The sequence below is a fragment of the Boleophthalmus pectinirostris genome, unplaced genomic scaffold (assembly GCF_026225935.1).
Source record: "Boleophthalmus pectinirostris isolate CB_2022bp ecotype Guang Dong unplaced genomic scaffold, ASM2622593v1 HiC_scaffold_6, whole genome shotgun sequence".
In the NCBI taxonomy this organism is placed as follows: Eukaryota; Metazoa; Chordata; class Actinopteri; order Gobiiformes; family Gobiidae; genus Boleophthalmus; species Boleophthalmus pectinirostris.
Window position 1 is genome coordinate 10,403,789 of NW_026571447.1, and position 16,039 is coordinate 10,419,827.

Sequence of the window (16,039 nt, forward strand, 5' to 3'; positions counted from 1 at the left end):
AAGTTTGGTGATTACTTGTACTATGCCTTGCCCTTCTTTACAGTGTATAGTGTCAATAACCCGCTTACTTATATACTGTCAACTGCTAAATGGAATGCAACAGGGTGCAGATGTGTTACAGAACTTGCCGATTTCCATTTTACTGTAAAGTACCGCCCGGGTAGAGAGAACATAGATGCAGACAGTTTATCCAGAATGCCCTTAGACATGGAGACTTACATGGAGGAATGCTCAAAAGAGATGTCATATGATGCTGTAAGCGCAGCCATGCAGGTAGTGGACCATCAGAGTGAGTCTAATGCATCTTGGTCTATGGGTATCTCAGCCAAGTGTGCCACTGTGTCAATAAGCACACCCATAGCTCCACTCACTGTTGGACAGATCAAACAAGACCAAGAGACTGATACTATTATTGGACAGATCGTTAGATAGAAACTGACTGAGACAAAACCTTCAGGTTCAGAACTGAAACAGCTTAGACCACAAGTTGTGTGTCTCTTGAGCGATTGGGACAAGTTACAGTTTAATGACAGAGGTGTTTTGTACAGGAAAACCACAAACAGAACACAACTGGTACTCCCTGAAAAGCACAGGCCAATGGTGTTAAAGGAACTGCACGATGAGGTGTGCCACCATGGTGCAGAAAGGACTGTTCCTTCATGCAAAACGAAATAGAGGACTATGTCATGAGAAAATGTTTGTGCCTTAAAAGCAAAAGACCGAGCCGTGAGACGAGAGCCCCGCTCACTAACATAGTCATGACTCAGCCTTTGGAACTGGTCTCAGTTGAGGGGGTTACACATACATTCTTGTTATTGTTGACCATTTGACACGCTTGGCCCAGGCTTATGCCACCACGTCCAAGTCTGGTAAAACCGCTGCAGACAAAATCTTGACTATGCTTTAAAGTTTGGGTTCCCACTAGGGGTGGGCGATATATCGATATTTTAAATATATCGAGATAGTTTTTAAACTCGATATGAATTCTGACATATCGTATATATCGATATAATGCTTATATTCAATTTTGATTGCGCCGCTTCGCTTGTTTACCTTCTTTGTCGTCGCCTCCGCGCGCGCCCGCCTCCCTGATTTTGTTCGCTCGTGTCTCCTTCACTCGTCACTATCGCCCTGAACGCCGAAAGTTGGTGCCAGTGAAAAGCTTCAAGCACTACGAACCTTTTCCACCATTTACAGACAGACAAAACCATCAGCAGCACATCCTCATATTCCACCGAGTCACGTCCTTTAGCCCGAAAGAAGCTGAACGAGCTGAGCTGCATGAGAAGTGCTGTTTATGCAAATGAGCCATGCGCTTAAGTTTCATTTCTGTAAAATCTAAACACACGTGCGCAAAACTGCATTAAACACATTATTATCTCAAACAGGCTGATGTGACTCTATAGTCGTTATGCTTCATATATTGTAAAGTTTAGTAATGTAAAGTTTATTTATGCAGAAGATTTTAATGAATAATCTGCTGCAGTGTCACTTGTACAATAGTGTTTGGAAACGTTGGGTTTGATCTGCAGTGGATTGTGGGATTAAACCTCAGAGCTCCTTACTGCTGGATCATAACATGGATCTGTTAAAATAAGGAACATTCTGAGCTTCTTCTGCTAAAGGAGCTCATGGTTCTGGTTCTGGTTTGGATAACAGAGTTAATGCAAAGATGAGCTTGTGTTGAGTTGTTTTATTTATGAATGAAAAGAAGGAAATATGTTTTATTTCTTTTATTTTACAGTTAAATTATTATTTATGTAATTAGGGTTTTTTGTCATCTTAAATGTTCCTATATGAACTGCCGACCTCTTACACTATCATTAAAAAAAAAAAAAAAAGACCTTGTGGAATTGGCAGATTTGTTTTTGCAGGTTTCAGTTTTAGGGGGTTATTTTTTCTTGTACATATATCGAGATCGCCCAGCCCTATTCATTAATATGTGCTGTCCCTTTACAAATAAATAAATAAATAAGGAAAAAATAAAACATGCTGCCTGAGCAAGGCTATGGCTCGTTTTGGATCTATGTGGGTAAAGCCTTGCGCGCTCTACCGTGGCACAGGCAAATGTTTGATTTGATTGTGTTTGGACACATGTGTTAGACTCTTTCAAAGTTGGTTAAATGATGAGACCTTGGTGACATGTGATGCTCGTGTGAGTAAATGTGCACAGTTCCATTTAGGCTATAGTCTACTGTTAGGCCTAAATATATGTACAGAATACTCGACTACGCTGTAAATAATTACATTAATGACTCAAAAGAAAAAAAAAACATTAAATGTGCATAGGCCTATTAGTCCCCAAACAACAAGGACTACAATGTTATCGTCATTTTAAAAGTGTTTTGGTTTGGTCTGTGGCGTCCTATGTGACATGTTGTATTACATGTTGTAAAACATTGTTCAATCCAATATTCCATAACTGTTACCTATAGCAACCACCGTGTTAACAGGGCCAAAACTTGTCTAAATTGCACAATAGTTATGCTTAGAGTCCAAAACAGAAACGCCAACACCTTTTTTTTAGTAAAATAGAGGTCGAAGGCCTCTCTAGCATTTAAATGGTCCCTTGGGAATATTTTGGTTAGCATCATGACTCAATCAGAAGGACAGTAGCAGGGGTTTAAATAGACGTCGTGATTCTTTCCTTTTCCGTGGACACAGAGATATGGTGGGTTGTGTACACTGGTGAGAGTTGACACTTGAGAGTCGCAGTGTGGCCACACTGTGGCATGGAGCCGGATCCGTACGGTTTCGGGCTCTCACCAGAGGTCAGACCTGCACATCGTCCCGGGCCTGATCACCCTGAGTGTCCACTACTTTTGGCTTTCAAATACATTTTTGGCTTCAGCCCTCGCCTCAATGCCGAGGTCGCAGGTTCGAGCCCCGGGCAGCCCCAAGATATTCCTGTATAGGGTTGTCCTCCTTTTGGGACCCATTCACTATGAGAATAAGCGACGCCTTCGTTGTTAAACAGTTGGCGTACAAAGACGATACCCTGGTCAACCCCCTTATTATTTTATTTTTTTTTTTTCTTTAGGAAAAGTGTTTTGTGCTTAAAGCATTAATCCTTGTTATTCCAGATGTATTACTCATGTGGTGAGAAGTCGTGCTTATACACTATAGACCAACATAACAGTAACTGTTTGTGAAAGTTAGAAAGTTTCATTGGAAACCTATCGATGCTATAATTACATCTCAGAATAAAGTTTAAACCTCCTAATGCTTCAAATACATGTGCTGAAATGAAGTTCACACAACACACTCACTGTACACACACTAAACACACAACACACTCACTGTACACACTCACTATACACACAACACACTCACTGTACACACAACACACTCACTGTACACACTCACTATACACACAACACACTCACTGTACACACTCACTATACACACAACACACTCACTGTACACACTCACTATACACACAACACACTCACTGTACACACAACACACTCACTGTACACACTCACTATACACACAACACACTCACTGTACACACTCACTATACACACAACACACTCACTGTACACACACTAAACACACAACACACTCACTGTACACACTCACTATACACACAACACACTCACTGTACACACTCACTATACACACAACACACTCACTGTACACACACTACACACAAACACTCACTGTACACACACACACACACACACTCACTGTACACACTCACACACACAACACACTCACTGTACACACACACACACTCACTGTACACACTCACATACACACAACACACTCACTGTACACACTCACTACACACTCACTACACACACACACACACTCACTGTACACACACTACACACAACACACTCACTGTACACACAACACACAACACACTCACTGTACACACAACACACACTCACTGTACACACTCACTACACACAACACACTCACTGTACACACTCACTATACACACAACACACTCACTGTACACACAACACACTCACTGTACACACTCACTATACACACAACACACTCACTGTACACACTCACTATACACACAACACACTCACTGTACACACACTAAACACACAACACACTCACTGTACACACTCACTATACACACAACACACTCACTGTACACACTCACTATACACACAACACACTCACTGTACACACTCACTATACACACAACACACTCACTGTACACACACTAAACACACAACACACTCACTGTACACACACTACACACAACACACTCACTGTACACACTCACTACACACAACACACTCACTGTACACACACACACTCACTGTACACACTCACACACACACACACTCACTGTACACACTCACTACACACACACTGTACACACAACACACTCACTGTACACACAACACACTGTACACACAACTCACTGTACACACAACACACTGTACACACAACACACTCACTGTACACACAACTCACTGTACACACAACACACTGTACACACAACACACTCACTGTACACACACACACACACACACTCACTGTACACACAACACACTCACTGTACACACAACACACACTCACTGTACACACACACTCACTGTACACACACACACACACACACACTCACTGTACACACAACACACTCACTGTACACACACTATACACACAACACACTCACGTCACTGTACACACACACACACACTCACTGTACACACAACACACTCACTGTACACACACACACACAACACACTCACTGTACACACACTCACTATACACACAACACACTCACTGTACACACACTAAACACACAACACTCACTGTACACACACACACACACACACTCACTGTACACACACTACACACACACACACTGTACACACTCACACACACACACACTCACTGTACACACAACACACTCACTGTACACACACACACACAACACACTCACTGTACACACAACACACACACTCACTGTACACACACTATACACACAACACACTCAGTACACACAACACACTGTACACACACACACACACACTCACTGTACACACAACACACACACTCAGTACACACACACTACACACAACACACTCAGTGTACACACACTCAGTGTACACACAACACACTCAGTGTACACACACAACACACTCAGTGTCACACACACACACACACAAACACACTCAGTGTACACACAACACACTCAGTGTGCACACAACACACTCAGTGTACACACAACCACACACACTCAGTGTACACACAACACACTCAGTGTGCACACATCAGTGTGCACACAAAAACGATTGAGAGAGAAGCTGCCTCCCACATTTAAACCGTGGCACAATGTAGCAGTGGAAATGATTAATCAAGGAACAGTTAGCAAATGTTAAAACACAACGGTCCTTCCTGATGCCACATTATACTGCTGTGTACAGGTGAAGGCACAATCTACACAAGTTATGTATTTCAAAGTGATTATTCTTTGTACGACATTTGGTAAGAACTGTTAAACTACTTATGCTACTAAATTAAGCTTTTCTAAATTACACTATGTCTTTATGGATATTAAGTGGCATGAAAAATGGAACCTCTACACTGGCACTTTATTGTAATTATAAATGTTGCATTATTATTCACTATTTATTTCATGAGCAGATGAGTTAAAAATTGACAGAAGCTTGTTAGAATTTTTGAGTCTATTTTCCTTGGGGAACAAAGTCACCCTTTTGGCATTTCATCTGTTATCAGTTAAACAAAGTGTTTTTTGTTTTTTTTTGTTTTTTATATTTATTATTGCTTTTTCTCAAGGTTTCAAGTTATTTCCGTGATTATTGCTGATTTTTCTTTCATTGTCAGAGGGGTACCAACAATTTTATCCACAACTGTAGGTGTGCCTGCGAGGAAAAGTGGCATATACCCCAACCTGCCACACATTATTATTCACTATTTATTTAATGAGCACATGAATTCAAAACTAATATTGGCAGAAGCTTGTTAGAATTTTTGAGTCTATTTTCCTTGAGGGACAAAGGCACCCTTTTGGCATTTCATCTGTTATCAGTTAAACAAAGTGTTTTTTACTGTTAGTGAACAATCTGTAACACCAGCCATGCTCTATTTTCATATGTAGACTAACATGTGCTGTCCCCCTCCCTCAGAGCCAGTGTCTAATGTGAGCATCACAGTGAGCAGCTCAGACTTAGTGGAGTTCAACAGTTCTGTGACTCTCTCCTGTTCTGCTGATGGGATCAACCTGACAACTTTCCTCTGGTTCAATGGCACTTCTGAAGTTACACTCAGTGACAGAGTGCACCTCACTGATGGAGGAGCAACTCTCACTATAGCCACTGTGTGGCGCTATGACCACGGACCATTCACATGTAAAGTGTCTGATCCTTTCAGTAGCAGCACCAGTGCCCCAGCAGAAGTCTCCATCAGCTGTGAGTAAAGCATGTCTACAGTTCAGACGCACAAACAATCCCATGTCCAACTCTAAACTGTGTATTTATATTTGATATTTTCAGATGGACCTGATGATGTCATTTTGAGGAGCTCTCCTTTACTTGATTATTATGAGGAAGGTTCAGACGTGTCTCTGTCCTGCTCAGCTGACTCCAGACCTGCAGCTCACTTTAAATGGCTTTTCAATGGAGAGTTGTTGTCTTTTACTGGAGCACAGATACAAGTGAAGAACATGCAGACGATTCATAGTGGAGACTACAGCTGTCAGGCTTTCAACAGCAAAACTCTCAAATATACAACGTCTCAGCCTGTGAGGATCTCTGTGCTGAGTAAGAACTATTCCAGTGTCATACACCTGTCCTTCATCTACTTTTACATGACACCACAGTGGACAAAACATTCACAGCTTGTAAATTGTAAATTTTCCTGTAGTTCAGACTTTCTTGGTGGTCAATCAGGCAAAATTTTAGAGAAGATATATGTTTTATCATATATTTCACTATAACACAGAAACATTTACATGTTGTACTTTGTAAATCACAATATTGATCTAAAACGACTTTTGACCACAGCAAGTAACAGATTTGATTCTTTCCTGTGACCACTGAACAAACTGAAATGTTCTGAGCACATAAGCCTCAGATGCAGGACAACACATGATTACACACACACACACACACACACACACACACACACACACACACACACACACACACACACACACACACACACACACACACACACACACACACACACACACAACACAGGATCAATCAAAATACAACTACTATGAGCAAGCAAATGAACACTGAGGAAACACCGATAGAACATGGACAAAATAAAGTAAAAGTAAATTCTACAGAATATGTTTTCTTTAAATCATATGAACCCAAATCATCACTGGATCTGTGGAGTTTTCCTGTTTGACTCTTCACATGGCTGTGCTGCTCACAATAATTCAACATTCACCAGTCACAATGTGCACAGTCTGCAGTGACACTGAGAGGACACTAAGTGGTGCTGTGGTCACTAGTTAACTGGATCTCACTGTGTTTCTTTAGATTCAGCAGTTCCTCCAGAGGGCCTCTCAGCTGGAGCCATCGCTGGGATAACTGTTGCTTTATTAGTGGTCGTTGTTGGAGCTGCAGTCGGAGGGTTTCAGATGTATAAACACCAGTAAGTCAGAAGCACCATATCTTCAGTGTCTTATTTAGAATATGGATGTAGGTCTCCTGTACACTGACTCTGTTAAGTTTGATTTGCATTTATTTTTTTCCAGAAACAGCAGAAAGTTCAGGAATAACAGTAAGTATTATTGTAGTTTATCAAATATTCTCAAAATAAAGTTTAAGTGAGATTACACCTCCACATCCAGGTCAGAATGAACATCATGTCTACGAGAATACTTCAAATACACACAACTCTAACAATGATGAAGAAACTGTGTATGAGAATGATTTCAATCCATACAATCGAAACTTGTAACTTTAATGTCATTTTTACTTACATTTCTGCATCACATAAGTGATTGTTTAAGAGTTTTAGACTCTGTGTTTAACTCTAACAGTTGTGAATGTGTGTACTGTTCTGGAAATCTTCACATCAGTGATCTTTTACTGGGTTTAGGCTGTTCATAAATGGTACATCAGATATCTATTGTTAAACAAAGTACCCTGAGGGGTGTAAAGACTCTGTCTACATTGTTATGTGACAGTTTAGGGACAGACGAGTCTCTGTCAGGGACCGGCAGTTCTGTGATTTTATGCACAATTGCTTCAATAAATCAGACTCCTTGATTCAAAGCAACTTTTCAGTTCTTTTTTAATGTTTGTAGTCTGTTCCACAACACTACATACTGTAAAATACAACAATGTCTCTGCAGTTGGGTTAAATAAACCTTGAACAACAGAGCAAAAACTGTTTAAAACTATGACATCAGTGCAGTGAAGTAGTTTTGCTGTTCATATTCATTCATTGAGTATTTCTTTATACTGGTGTCTGGGATGTTGTTTAGCACTGACCCATCTCTGTCACTGTCACTTCCAGTCCATTAACAGTGAATGTAAAACTAACTAAAACTAAGTAAATATTTATACACTTATTTAAAAAATGTAAAAAAAAATAAAAAAATAAAATCTTTTATTAAACAGTGTAGTGGCTGATTACACATGTCAGACTTGAAGCTCTGTGAATAAAGTACAGCTCGAAGGTACAAAGAGCAGAATGTTGATATTGAATCTACTAATGTGTAATAATGAATCAAAGTATATTATACAGATGAATGACAAACACAACACTTCCTACTAAATACTTCATATTATCACTGTGTCCTGATGAAACTGGTGAAGCTGAAACTACAGAAGATATGAGTCTCCAAGTTTTTATTCTTTGTGCTATCTTTGGTAAGTTGAAAAATTATTTAATAGCTGTGTGTAGGAGCTATTTGCTTATTTTGTTGATTCTAATGTTTAGTTCTGAGTTTGCCCACACTTTTGTTTGTTACTTTTATTTGACAAATAGTCACTACACTGTGTATAATCCGCAGGTTTAGTTTCAGCAGCTTTTAGTGCTTCACTCAGTAACTCTGCAGAAATCTGTGATGTTTTCAGAGGTTTTTGTTTTGTTTTATGTGTTACATACAAGAGGAAGAAACCCCGGTTAGCACAGCATTCTGTCGTATTACCTCCAGTAAACCTGCCAGTGCTGCAAACTCCTGCACTGAACACTCTTCATCCCAACAGTAGCTCAGCCAGAACATGCTTTTGGACATTAGTTTTAACCTCTGGACCCTTCAGGAGAACATACCCGTCAGCAGGAGGCCTACAGCAAATGTTCATCAAATCATGTGGTGTATTCCAGTTTACATCAGCTGAGCCTGTGTTTAACAGCAGCTACACATGTGACCAAAGCTCACATCCACAAGAGGTTTTCCATCGACTGGTGTTACACCCAAATGTTTGTCTGGCTACAATATTAAAAGTTTGTCTGGACGCCTGTTCAACTTTTGAGCTGTGGCATCAGTGACAAACAAACTCTTATATCAATGTGAGAAGAGTGTCACAAATACACCAGGATATGCTTCAACTGAGCTGAGAGCAGAACACTTAGATAATCATTAAAAGGGTGTCAGATAAGGACAGTGACACTAAACTGTGACAGTGACACTGAACTGTTGTAAAATTGAACACTGACACTGGAGTTATAATGTTGCCATAACAAGCAGATGGTGCTGTAAAGGATGGACGCACCAAATGAAACACACGGGGTAAGTGGAACACATCACAGTCATGACAAGCAAATTCTGCAGACAATAGTGCATTGTATACACACTAATTGTAACTATAGAAAGTGCTGATTTTAAAGTTTGTAATAATGAACTGCTCACCAGTGGTCTAGTGGTTTAAGGCGTTGCTACCACATTGGAGTTGTGGATTTGCCCCATTTCTCCCTCCAGCAGTCCTGTCCTGTAATTTATTTAGTTTAGTCTTTATTTGCAGGGACAATGTCCAGAGACATTAAGCTCATACAACATCATAAAAAAAAAGATGTTTCACACCAGATTATAAGAGCACAGGTCACAACATCTAAGAAAGTATCTTAGGACGACAGCAGCTCAGTAGTAAGAGCTCAGTAGTGTGTTTGTGAGTGAATGGTGGTAGTAGTCGGAGGGGCTGATGGCACAGGTTTGCAGCCTCGCTTCACAAGTGCCGGCAGAGGACGCCTCTGGCTCCACCGTCACCACAAAGTGGATGAAGAATAGTCTACCAGTAAATACCTCGACAAATATATGTCTCCAGTGATAAACAAGTCTTGTTTTTCAGAGTTTCTAATAGAAAACACAGTGGGGGATATACAAGCAACTTACTTTGTGGCTGTGATCTGTTTGTATCTGTTCATTTACATTAGATACTTCTGTTCTGATTATTGCACTTCCTGTTTTTGTGTTCCAGATTAACCAGAAAATCTTCAAATCTCAAGTCCAAAAGAGGTTCAAGTAGAAACAACTCTCACGTTGAGCTGCTTGGGAGAATCTTTACCTGCAGCCAACTACATCTGGATTAAGACTGGAACAACTGTAGCTAGTTTGTTTGAATACTGTAACAAACAGGCTGGTGGTTTGTTACCCATGAGTACATTAAGCACCTTCACCCTTCACTAAGACACTTTAAACACTGCACTTTGATTGCACACAGCACTTTCAACATACAAAAAAAATTGCACACAGTTGGTTTTAAACATTTATTGTCCTTCCTTTTACCACTTTTTAATCCCGAGGCACAGTACACACACACTCCAAAAGACCTGAGTCTCCTCAGGAGATAGAGCCTGCTCTGGCCCTTCCAGAGGTTTTACGGTTTTTATGTATATAGTTGGTGGTTTTAATAGTTATTTGGATTTGGATATATTTTATGGAGGTTTAGATCAAGATTTAAAGCTATGATAATTTTACCATCCCTGTTTTAGCTGTAGTAGTTTTAGCCAATCAGGCAGACCAGGATAAAAGGCGCCTCAAAACATAAGTCTGTGTTCTGCTGCTGGAGAGGAAACTCCTGCCTGCCTCCATTTTGCACTCTGCACTTTTTGTAATGATTGAAAACAAAAACTGTGGACCACTGCTTCACGTCTATGTCTGGATTTTTTTTTACCTTACTCACTGAACCCCAATCCGCTCACGGTCAACCTACGTCACAAATACATAATTATCATGTGAGAAGTCTGAGAGAGTGGAGAGTACGTCTGTTCACCCACTAATGACTTCACCATGAAAACATCTGAAGCAACACATACAGTGTTTGCATCAGGTAAATGTTTACACTGAATCAAAAGTCGAGTCTGTTTTAACACTTGGCTGGTAACTTTTAATAAGATAAATTCATTAATGTGATGAAGATAATATTTCCCCATCCAGTAAAATGTACAACATGGGCCCATGTGCTAGTGATGGGATGAACAACACTGGTGCGTCAGCACTGTGTCGTGTGCTCAAGAGTGAAACCCTGTATTGGTGCATGTATCACTTTAAGAAAAAAATCATGTGACCGATACAGGACGTGTGTCGTTTGGATGTGCCATGTCAAATTGTGTTTATAAGGTTTGTTAGATGGAGACCAAACTGTGTTTGCTGTTGTTGTGTTTGTTGGATTTTTGCTTTGTTTCCACGTCTGACTTCATGGATTGTTTCAAGACGTTTTCCCCAGTCTGGAATCATTTTGATCTTTTAATTATTTAAAAATAAGGTGTAAATCTTTTTCTTCTTTGGACATTGTTTACTGTTAGTTTTTTATTTTTATTTTTTATTATTATTTTTTTTAATTAAATATGTTTCTGTTCTTTTCTGGTAAGAGGTAAGAATTGTTTTCAGATAAATTTACTTTTTTTTATTTTATTGTAGGTGAAGTGTTGCTCTGCTCCACAGAGTTATCTTACGTCAATAAGAGCACTTCATCAATGCTGAGGCATTATGGAGCTCATGGCAATGAAGAATTGGCAGATCCTCCCGTGAGTGCCTCAGGTATACTGAAATTCTCACACACACAAAAAAAAAAAGAATTTTCAAAAATAGTTTATTACACACAAAAGGCTTTGTGTGACTCTGTAATATTGTTTGTAAAAATGACAGTCCTTCAACAAGCTTTAAACAAACTATTTCCTTTTGGCTTGCAGTTCCTAACACGTAACCAGTGGATGAGGGTGTGGTCAACATGATCATCAAAGACTGTCAGCCACTCACCATGGCTGAAAATGAGGGATTCAGAGAGCTTATGAAGCTTATTGCAACCCTCATATGTTGTACCAAGCAGGAAGGTATGTTTGAATTAATACTGTATGTATTCATAAGGTATTACACTATTTGTATATTTATTTTAAGACCATCAAAGACTTGGTGAGCCAGAAATATGAGGAGGAAAAGAAGAAAACAAAAATTGGACCTACAGAGCGCCGTTCCTGTTTAACAGCTGATAAGTGGACGTCCATTAATATGGAGGCATATCTTGTTGTTATTTGCCACTATGTGGACAAAGAAAGCCATGAACTCCGTTCATCAGTCTTGGGAGTGGAGCATTTTCCTCAGAAACACACTGCAGAAAACATGGCCACAGTTAAAAGGAGCCTCATGGAGGAGTGGGGCATAGCGGACAACATCAGGTGTCTTGTCACTGATGCAGCAGCAAACATGATTTCAAATGCTGCAAATACGGCAAACCATTTGTATTGCCCATTCCATGAATTTAATTGTAAAAAAATCATGTGATCAAATCACAACACTAACAGAAATACACAACAAAACACTGCAAATTGTGACATAATTTCTATCAAGCATGATGGCCAAAGAAAAGCTCACTCAAATGCAGCAACAGCTGGGAACATCATTCCATAAATGAATAAATGAAGTGCTGACACGATGGAACAGCACCTACCACATGTTGGAAAGAATGACTGAGCAGAAGGAGACAGTCTGTCTGTCTCAAAAACTGATATCACTCCACTGATTCCTGAAGAATTTGAAATCACTGAAGAGATGCTCAGGGTGCTCGCTCCTTTTAACCAAGCCACAAGAGAACTCTCTGAGGAAAAAAGAGTCTCGAGGTCAAAGGTTATTTCATTGATGATAATGATTCACACTGAGCTTCAACGTCAAGCCTCAACAGTGACAAAAACAGTTGCTCATGAGCTGACTGAAAATCTGAGAAAGCGGCTGACTGAGTCTATCTGCAACATGGAATCACTCAGTGTGATGACACTGGCAACACTGTTGGACCCCAGGTTTAAAACATTTGGCTTCTTTAGTCCACTAAAAGCAACTGAAGCTGTCAAGAGACTGAAGTTGGAGTGTGCTGCTGAAATGAGGAGCCATGAGCCTGACCCAGCAGAAGAGCCTCGCTCTTCACATGGATCAGAACCCAGTTCACGTATGGAAACACATGTTTTTGTGTTTATATGTATATTTCTGTGGCAGTTTGTTAGTCGTTAGTTTATTATCACATGACAAAGAATTATTTTTCTAAAATATTTTAGGGCACAATCTCTGGAAACCTCTAGATATGGAGGTTGAGGAGAACAAGATGACCTCAAATACTACAGCCAATTCCATAGTTGAAGTCCAACGCTACCTGACTGAAGCAACACACCCAGAACACAAGGCCCGTTAGAATATTGGAAAAATAACCAGAAAACATATCCACACCTTTATCAACTACACCATCTTCATCTGTTCCCTGTGAAAGAGGGTTTTTTTTTGTTTTTTGGTTTTTTTCTAAGGCAGTGGAACTGGTGTCTAAAAGGAGAAATCTCCTTGGAGCAAAGACATTCCAAAAACCTTTGTTCCTCAATAAAAATGTATGAATGAATCCATTTTGAGTGTGTTATTTCATATGATTGAACACTTAAATTAACAAAATCCCATATAGAAGTTAAACATTTTAACTCTGAATTTTTTACTGACAAATTTGCTATATTTTACAAACCAACTCATTTTAGCATTTACACAAGCAAATAATTAAGCAAATTTTAAACTCTTCTCATCAACAACTTAACTCAGCAAACAAATGAAGCAAATTGATTTATACAACGATGAGATTATATTTTGAGTAAAAGACTAGCAATTAAATAAAAATGTAATATTATTTCACAGGCTGATGTTGGGTTTGCAGCATGAAAGCTTTTCCATCTTATTTCCATTTTGTTTACCTGCAGTGATTTTAGAACTACTGCAGAGGTCACTATTGAGTGACCATCACAGTGTCAATAGAGTGTCAACACAGTTTGTGTAACGTGTCAATACACTCCTTGAAGTATCATCATCCCCTCACTACCATATGCATATTTTTAAATCAGATCTTTTTGCCATTTGATATATTTGCTACAAGTATTTTTGTATTTTCATAAGTTTGATGTTTCCATTCGTTCATTAAAGGACCAAAGGCTGGGGCCATTGCTGGAGTAACTATCACATGTGTAGTTTTCTGTGGCAGCTGTGGTCAGATGAATCTTTACTTGTAAGCATCAGTAAGTCATGAACACATTCATTTACATCTTCAAGGAAAAATGACTGACACTATTGTATTTCCTAAGGGCTAAGGGTTGTCTGGTCCCTGTATGACCGGAGCAGGAGCTGTGTTCATTGGCGGCAGTAAGTCAGACCTGTTCCCGGTGCATGTTGGACTCCACCAGAGCTGCCCTTTGTCACCGGTTCTGTTCATTGTATTTATGCACAGAATGTCTAGGCGCAGTCAGGGGCCGGAGGGGGTCCAGTTTGGGGACCACAGGATCTCATCTTTGCTGTTTGCAGATGATGTTGTCCTGTTGCTTCATCAGACCAGGACCTGCAATGTGCACTGGGGAGATTTGCAGCCGAGTGTGAAGCAGCTGGGATGAAGATCAGCTCTTTCAAATCCGAGGCCATGGTTCTCAACCGGAAAAAGGTGGCTTGCCCTCTCCGGGTGGGTGAAGGGTCCCTGGTGGAGAAGTTCAAGTATTTGTGAAGGAAGTCTGGGTCTGGGAGTTTCTCCACAGAGTGGATGAGCTTAGACTGTTGCCCCCGTGACTCTGTTCCATGCTCCAGATAAGCAAAACCCAGAAGAAAATGGAGGAGCTGGATGGAGGTGAAGAAGTCTATTGTATTTCCATCATTCCAGATAGTACAAGAAAATGGATGGATGGACTATTGTATTTCCATTTTAGCACCGGTAGGCAAAAGAAACACAATTCAGAGTTAGAAAAGAAGAGCATTCATTTACAGTGTTTTAATTTCTCATTGTTCCACAGGTCCAGCAGACAAACACAACCAAACTCTTCAAGAATAAGAAACTTTTACAACAAGGAAGGCAAACAAAAAAAAAAAAAATCAAATGTCTATGAAAACCCCTTAATATATGATCTAAATTTTTAATTCATAATAATTAAAATGAATAAAAATGATATATTCATTCTAACATAAACATGTTCTTTTTTTTGTTAGTAGTGTAGTTAATGCATATGATTAAAATGATAATATTTTCTTGGAATTTTAAGAAATTTGAAAAGTAATTTAGCTGATCTATGTTCTTATGTTGTTTCCTCATCAGTTGTGGAGGTTTATTCACACGTTTAACACACTCACCCTGCATATTTAGTTCTTGTAATAAATAAAAAAAAGGTGAAAGGAACTGTTAATTTGAAAACTAACACTAAATTACATCAAAAGGTGGAACAGAGCATTTTGAGTTTTGCAAATGTAGACAGACTAATAATCCAGGATGATGCAAAATGTAATTAATATGATTGACTGAGATTCAGGAGCAGGACCACGCCTCAGCCGCCCTCTCCTCTCACCAGCCAACCACAACTCACCTCCACCACGCCTCGAATTTCCCAGAAGCCTTTATGTAGCAGCCTTTCCCATCATCCCAGTTTGTCTCGACTAACTCGACCCCACCCTCCCATCCCCTATTTTGTCTTTCAGTCATAAAACCCCTACAAGGGGGATCCCGTTCTGGCTGGGCCAATTGAAGATTGAGCCCCCACCCATAGTCTCAACCCAGCCATCTCTGCCCCGCTTTGTACATTATCAATAAACTTCTTCACACTATGTCGTTGTTGGCGTGGTCCTAGCTAGTGAATGTGTGAACGAAAT

General features: G+C 39.8%; 1 protein-coding gene across 1 annotated transcript in view; it reads left to right on the forward strand.

The window, feature by feature from the left end:
• The first annotated feature begins 5,968 nt into the window (after window positions 1-5,968).
• The window catches only part of LOC129411739 (uncharacterized), a 13,942-nt gene continuing 3,871 nt past the window's right edge, over window positions 5,969-16,039 (forward strand). Inside the window, exons 1-8 of the mRNA XM_055163439.1 lie at window positions 5,969-6,404; window positions 6,489-6,755; window positions 7,488-7,602; window positions 7,706-7,731; window positions 7,802-7,907; window positions 10,377-10,414; window positions 11,819-11,938; window positions 12,109-12,231. Of these exons, the coding sequence (XP_055019414.1) occupies window positions 6,101-6,404; window positions 6,489-6,755; window positions 7,488-7,602; window positions 7,706-7,731; window positions 7,802-7,907; window positions 10,377-10,414; window positions 11,819-11,938; window positions 12,109-12,231 (1,099 nt within the window). The 5' untranslated portion in view covers window positions 5,969-6,100. The remainder of the gene's footprint in view (window positions 6,405-6,488; window positions 6,756-7,487; window positions 7,603-7,705; window positions 7,732-7,801; window positions 7,908-10,376; window positions 10,415-11,818; window positions 11,939-12,108; window positions 12,232-16,039) is intronic.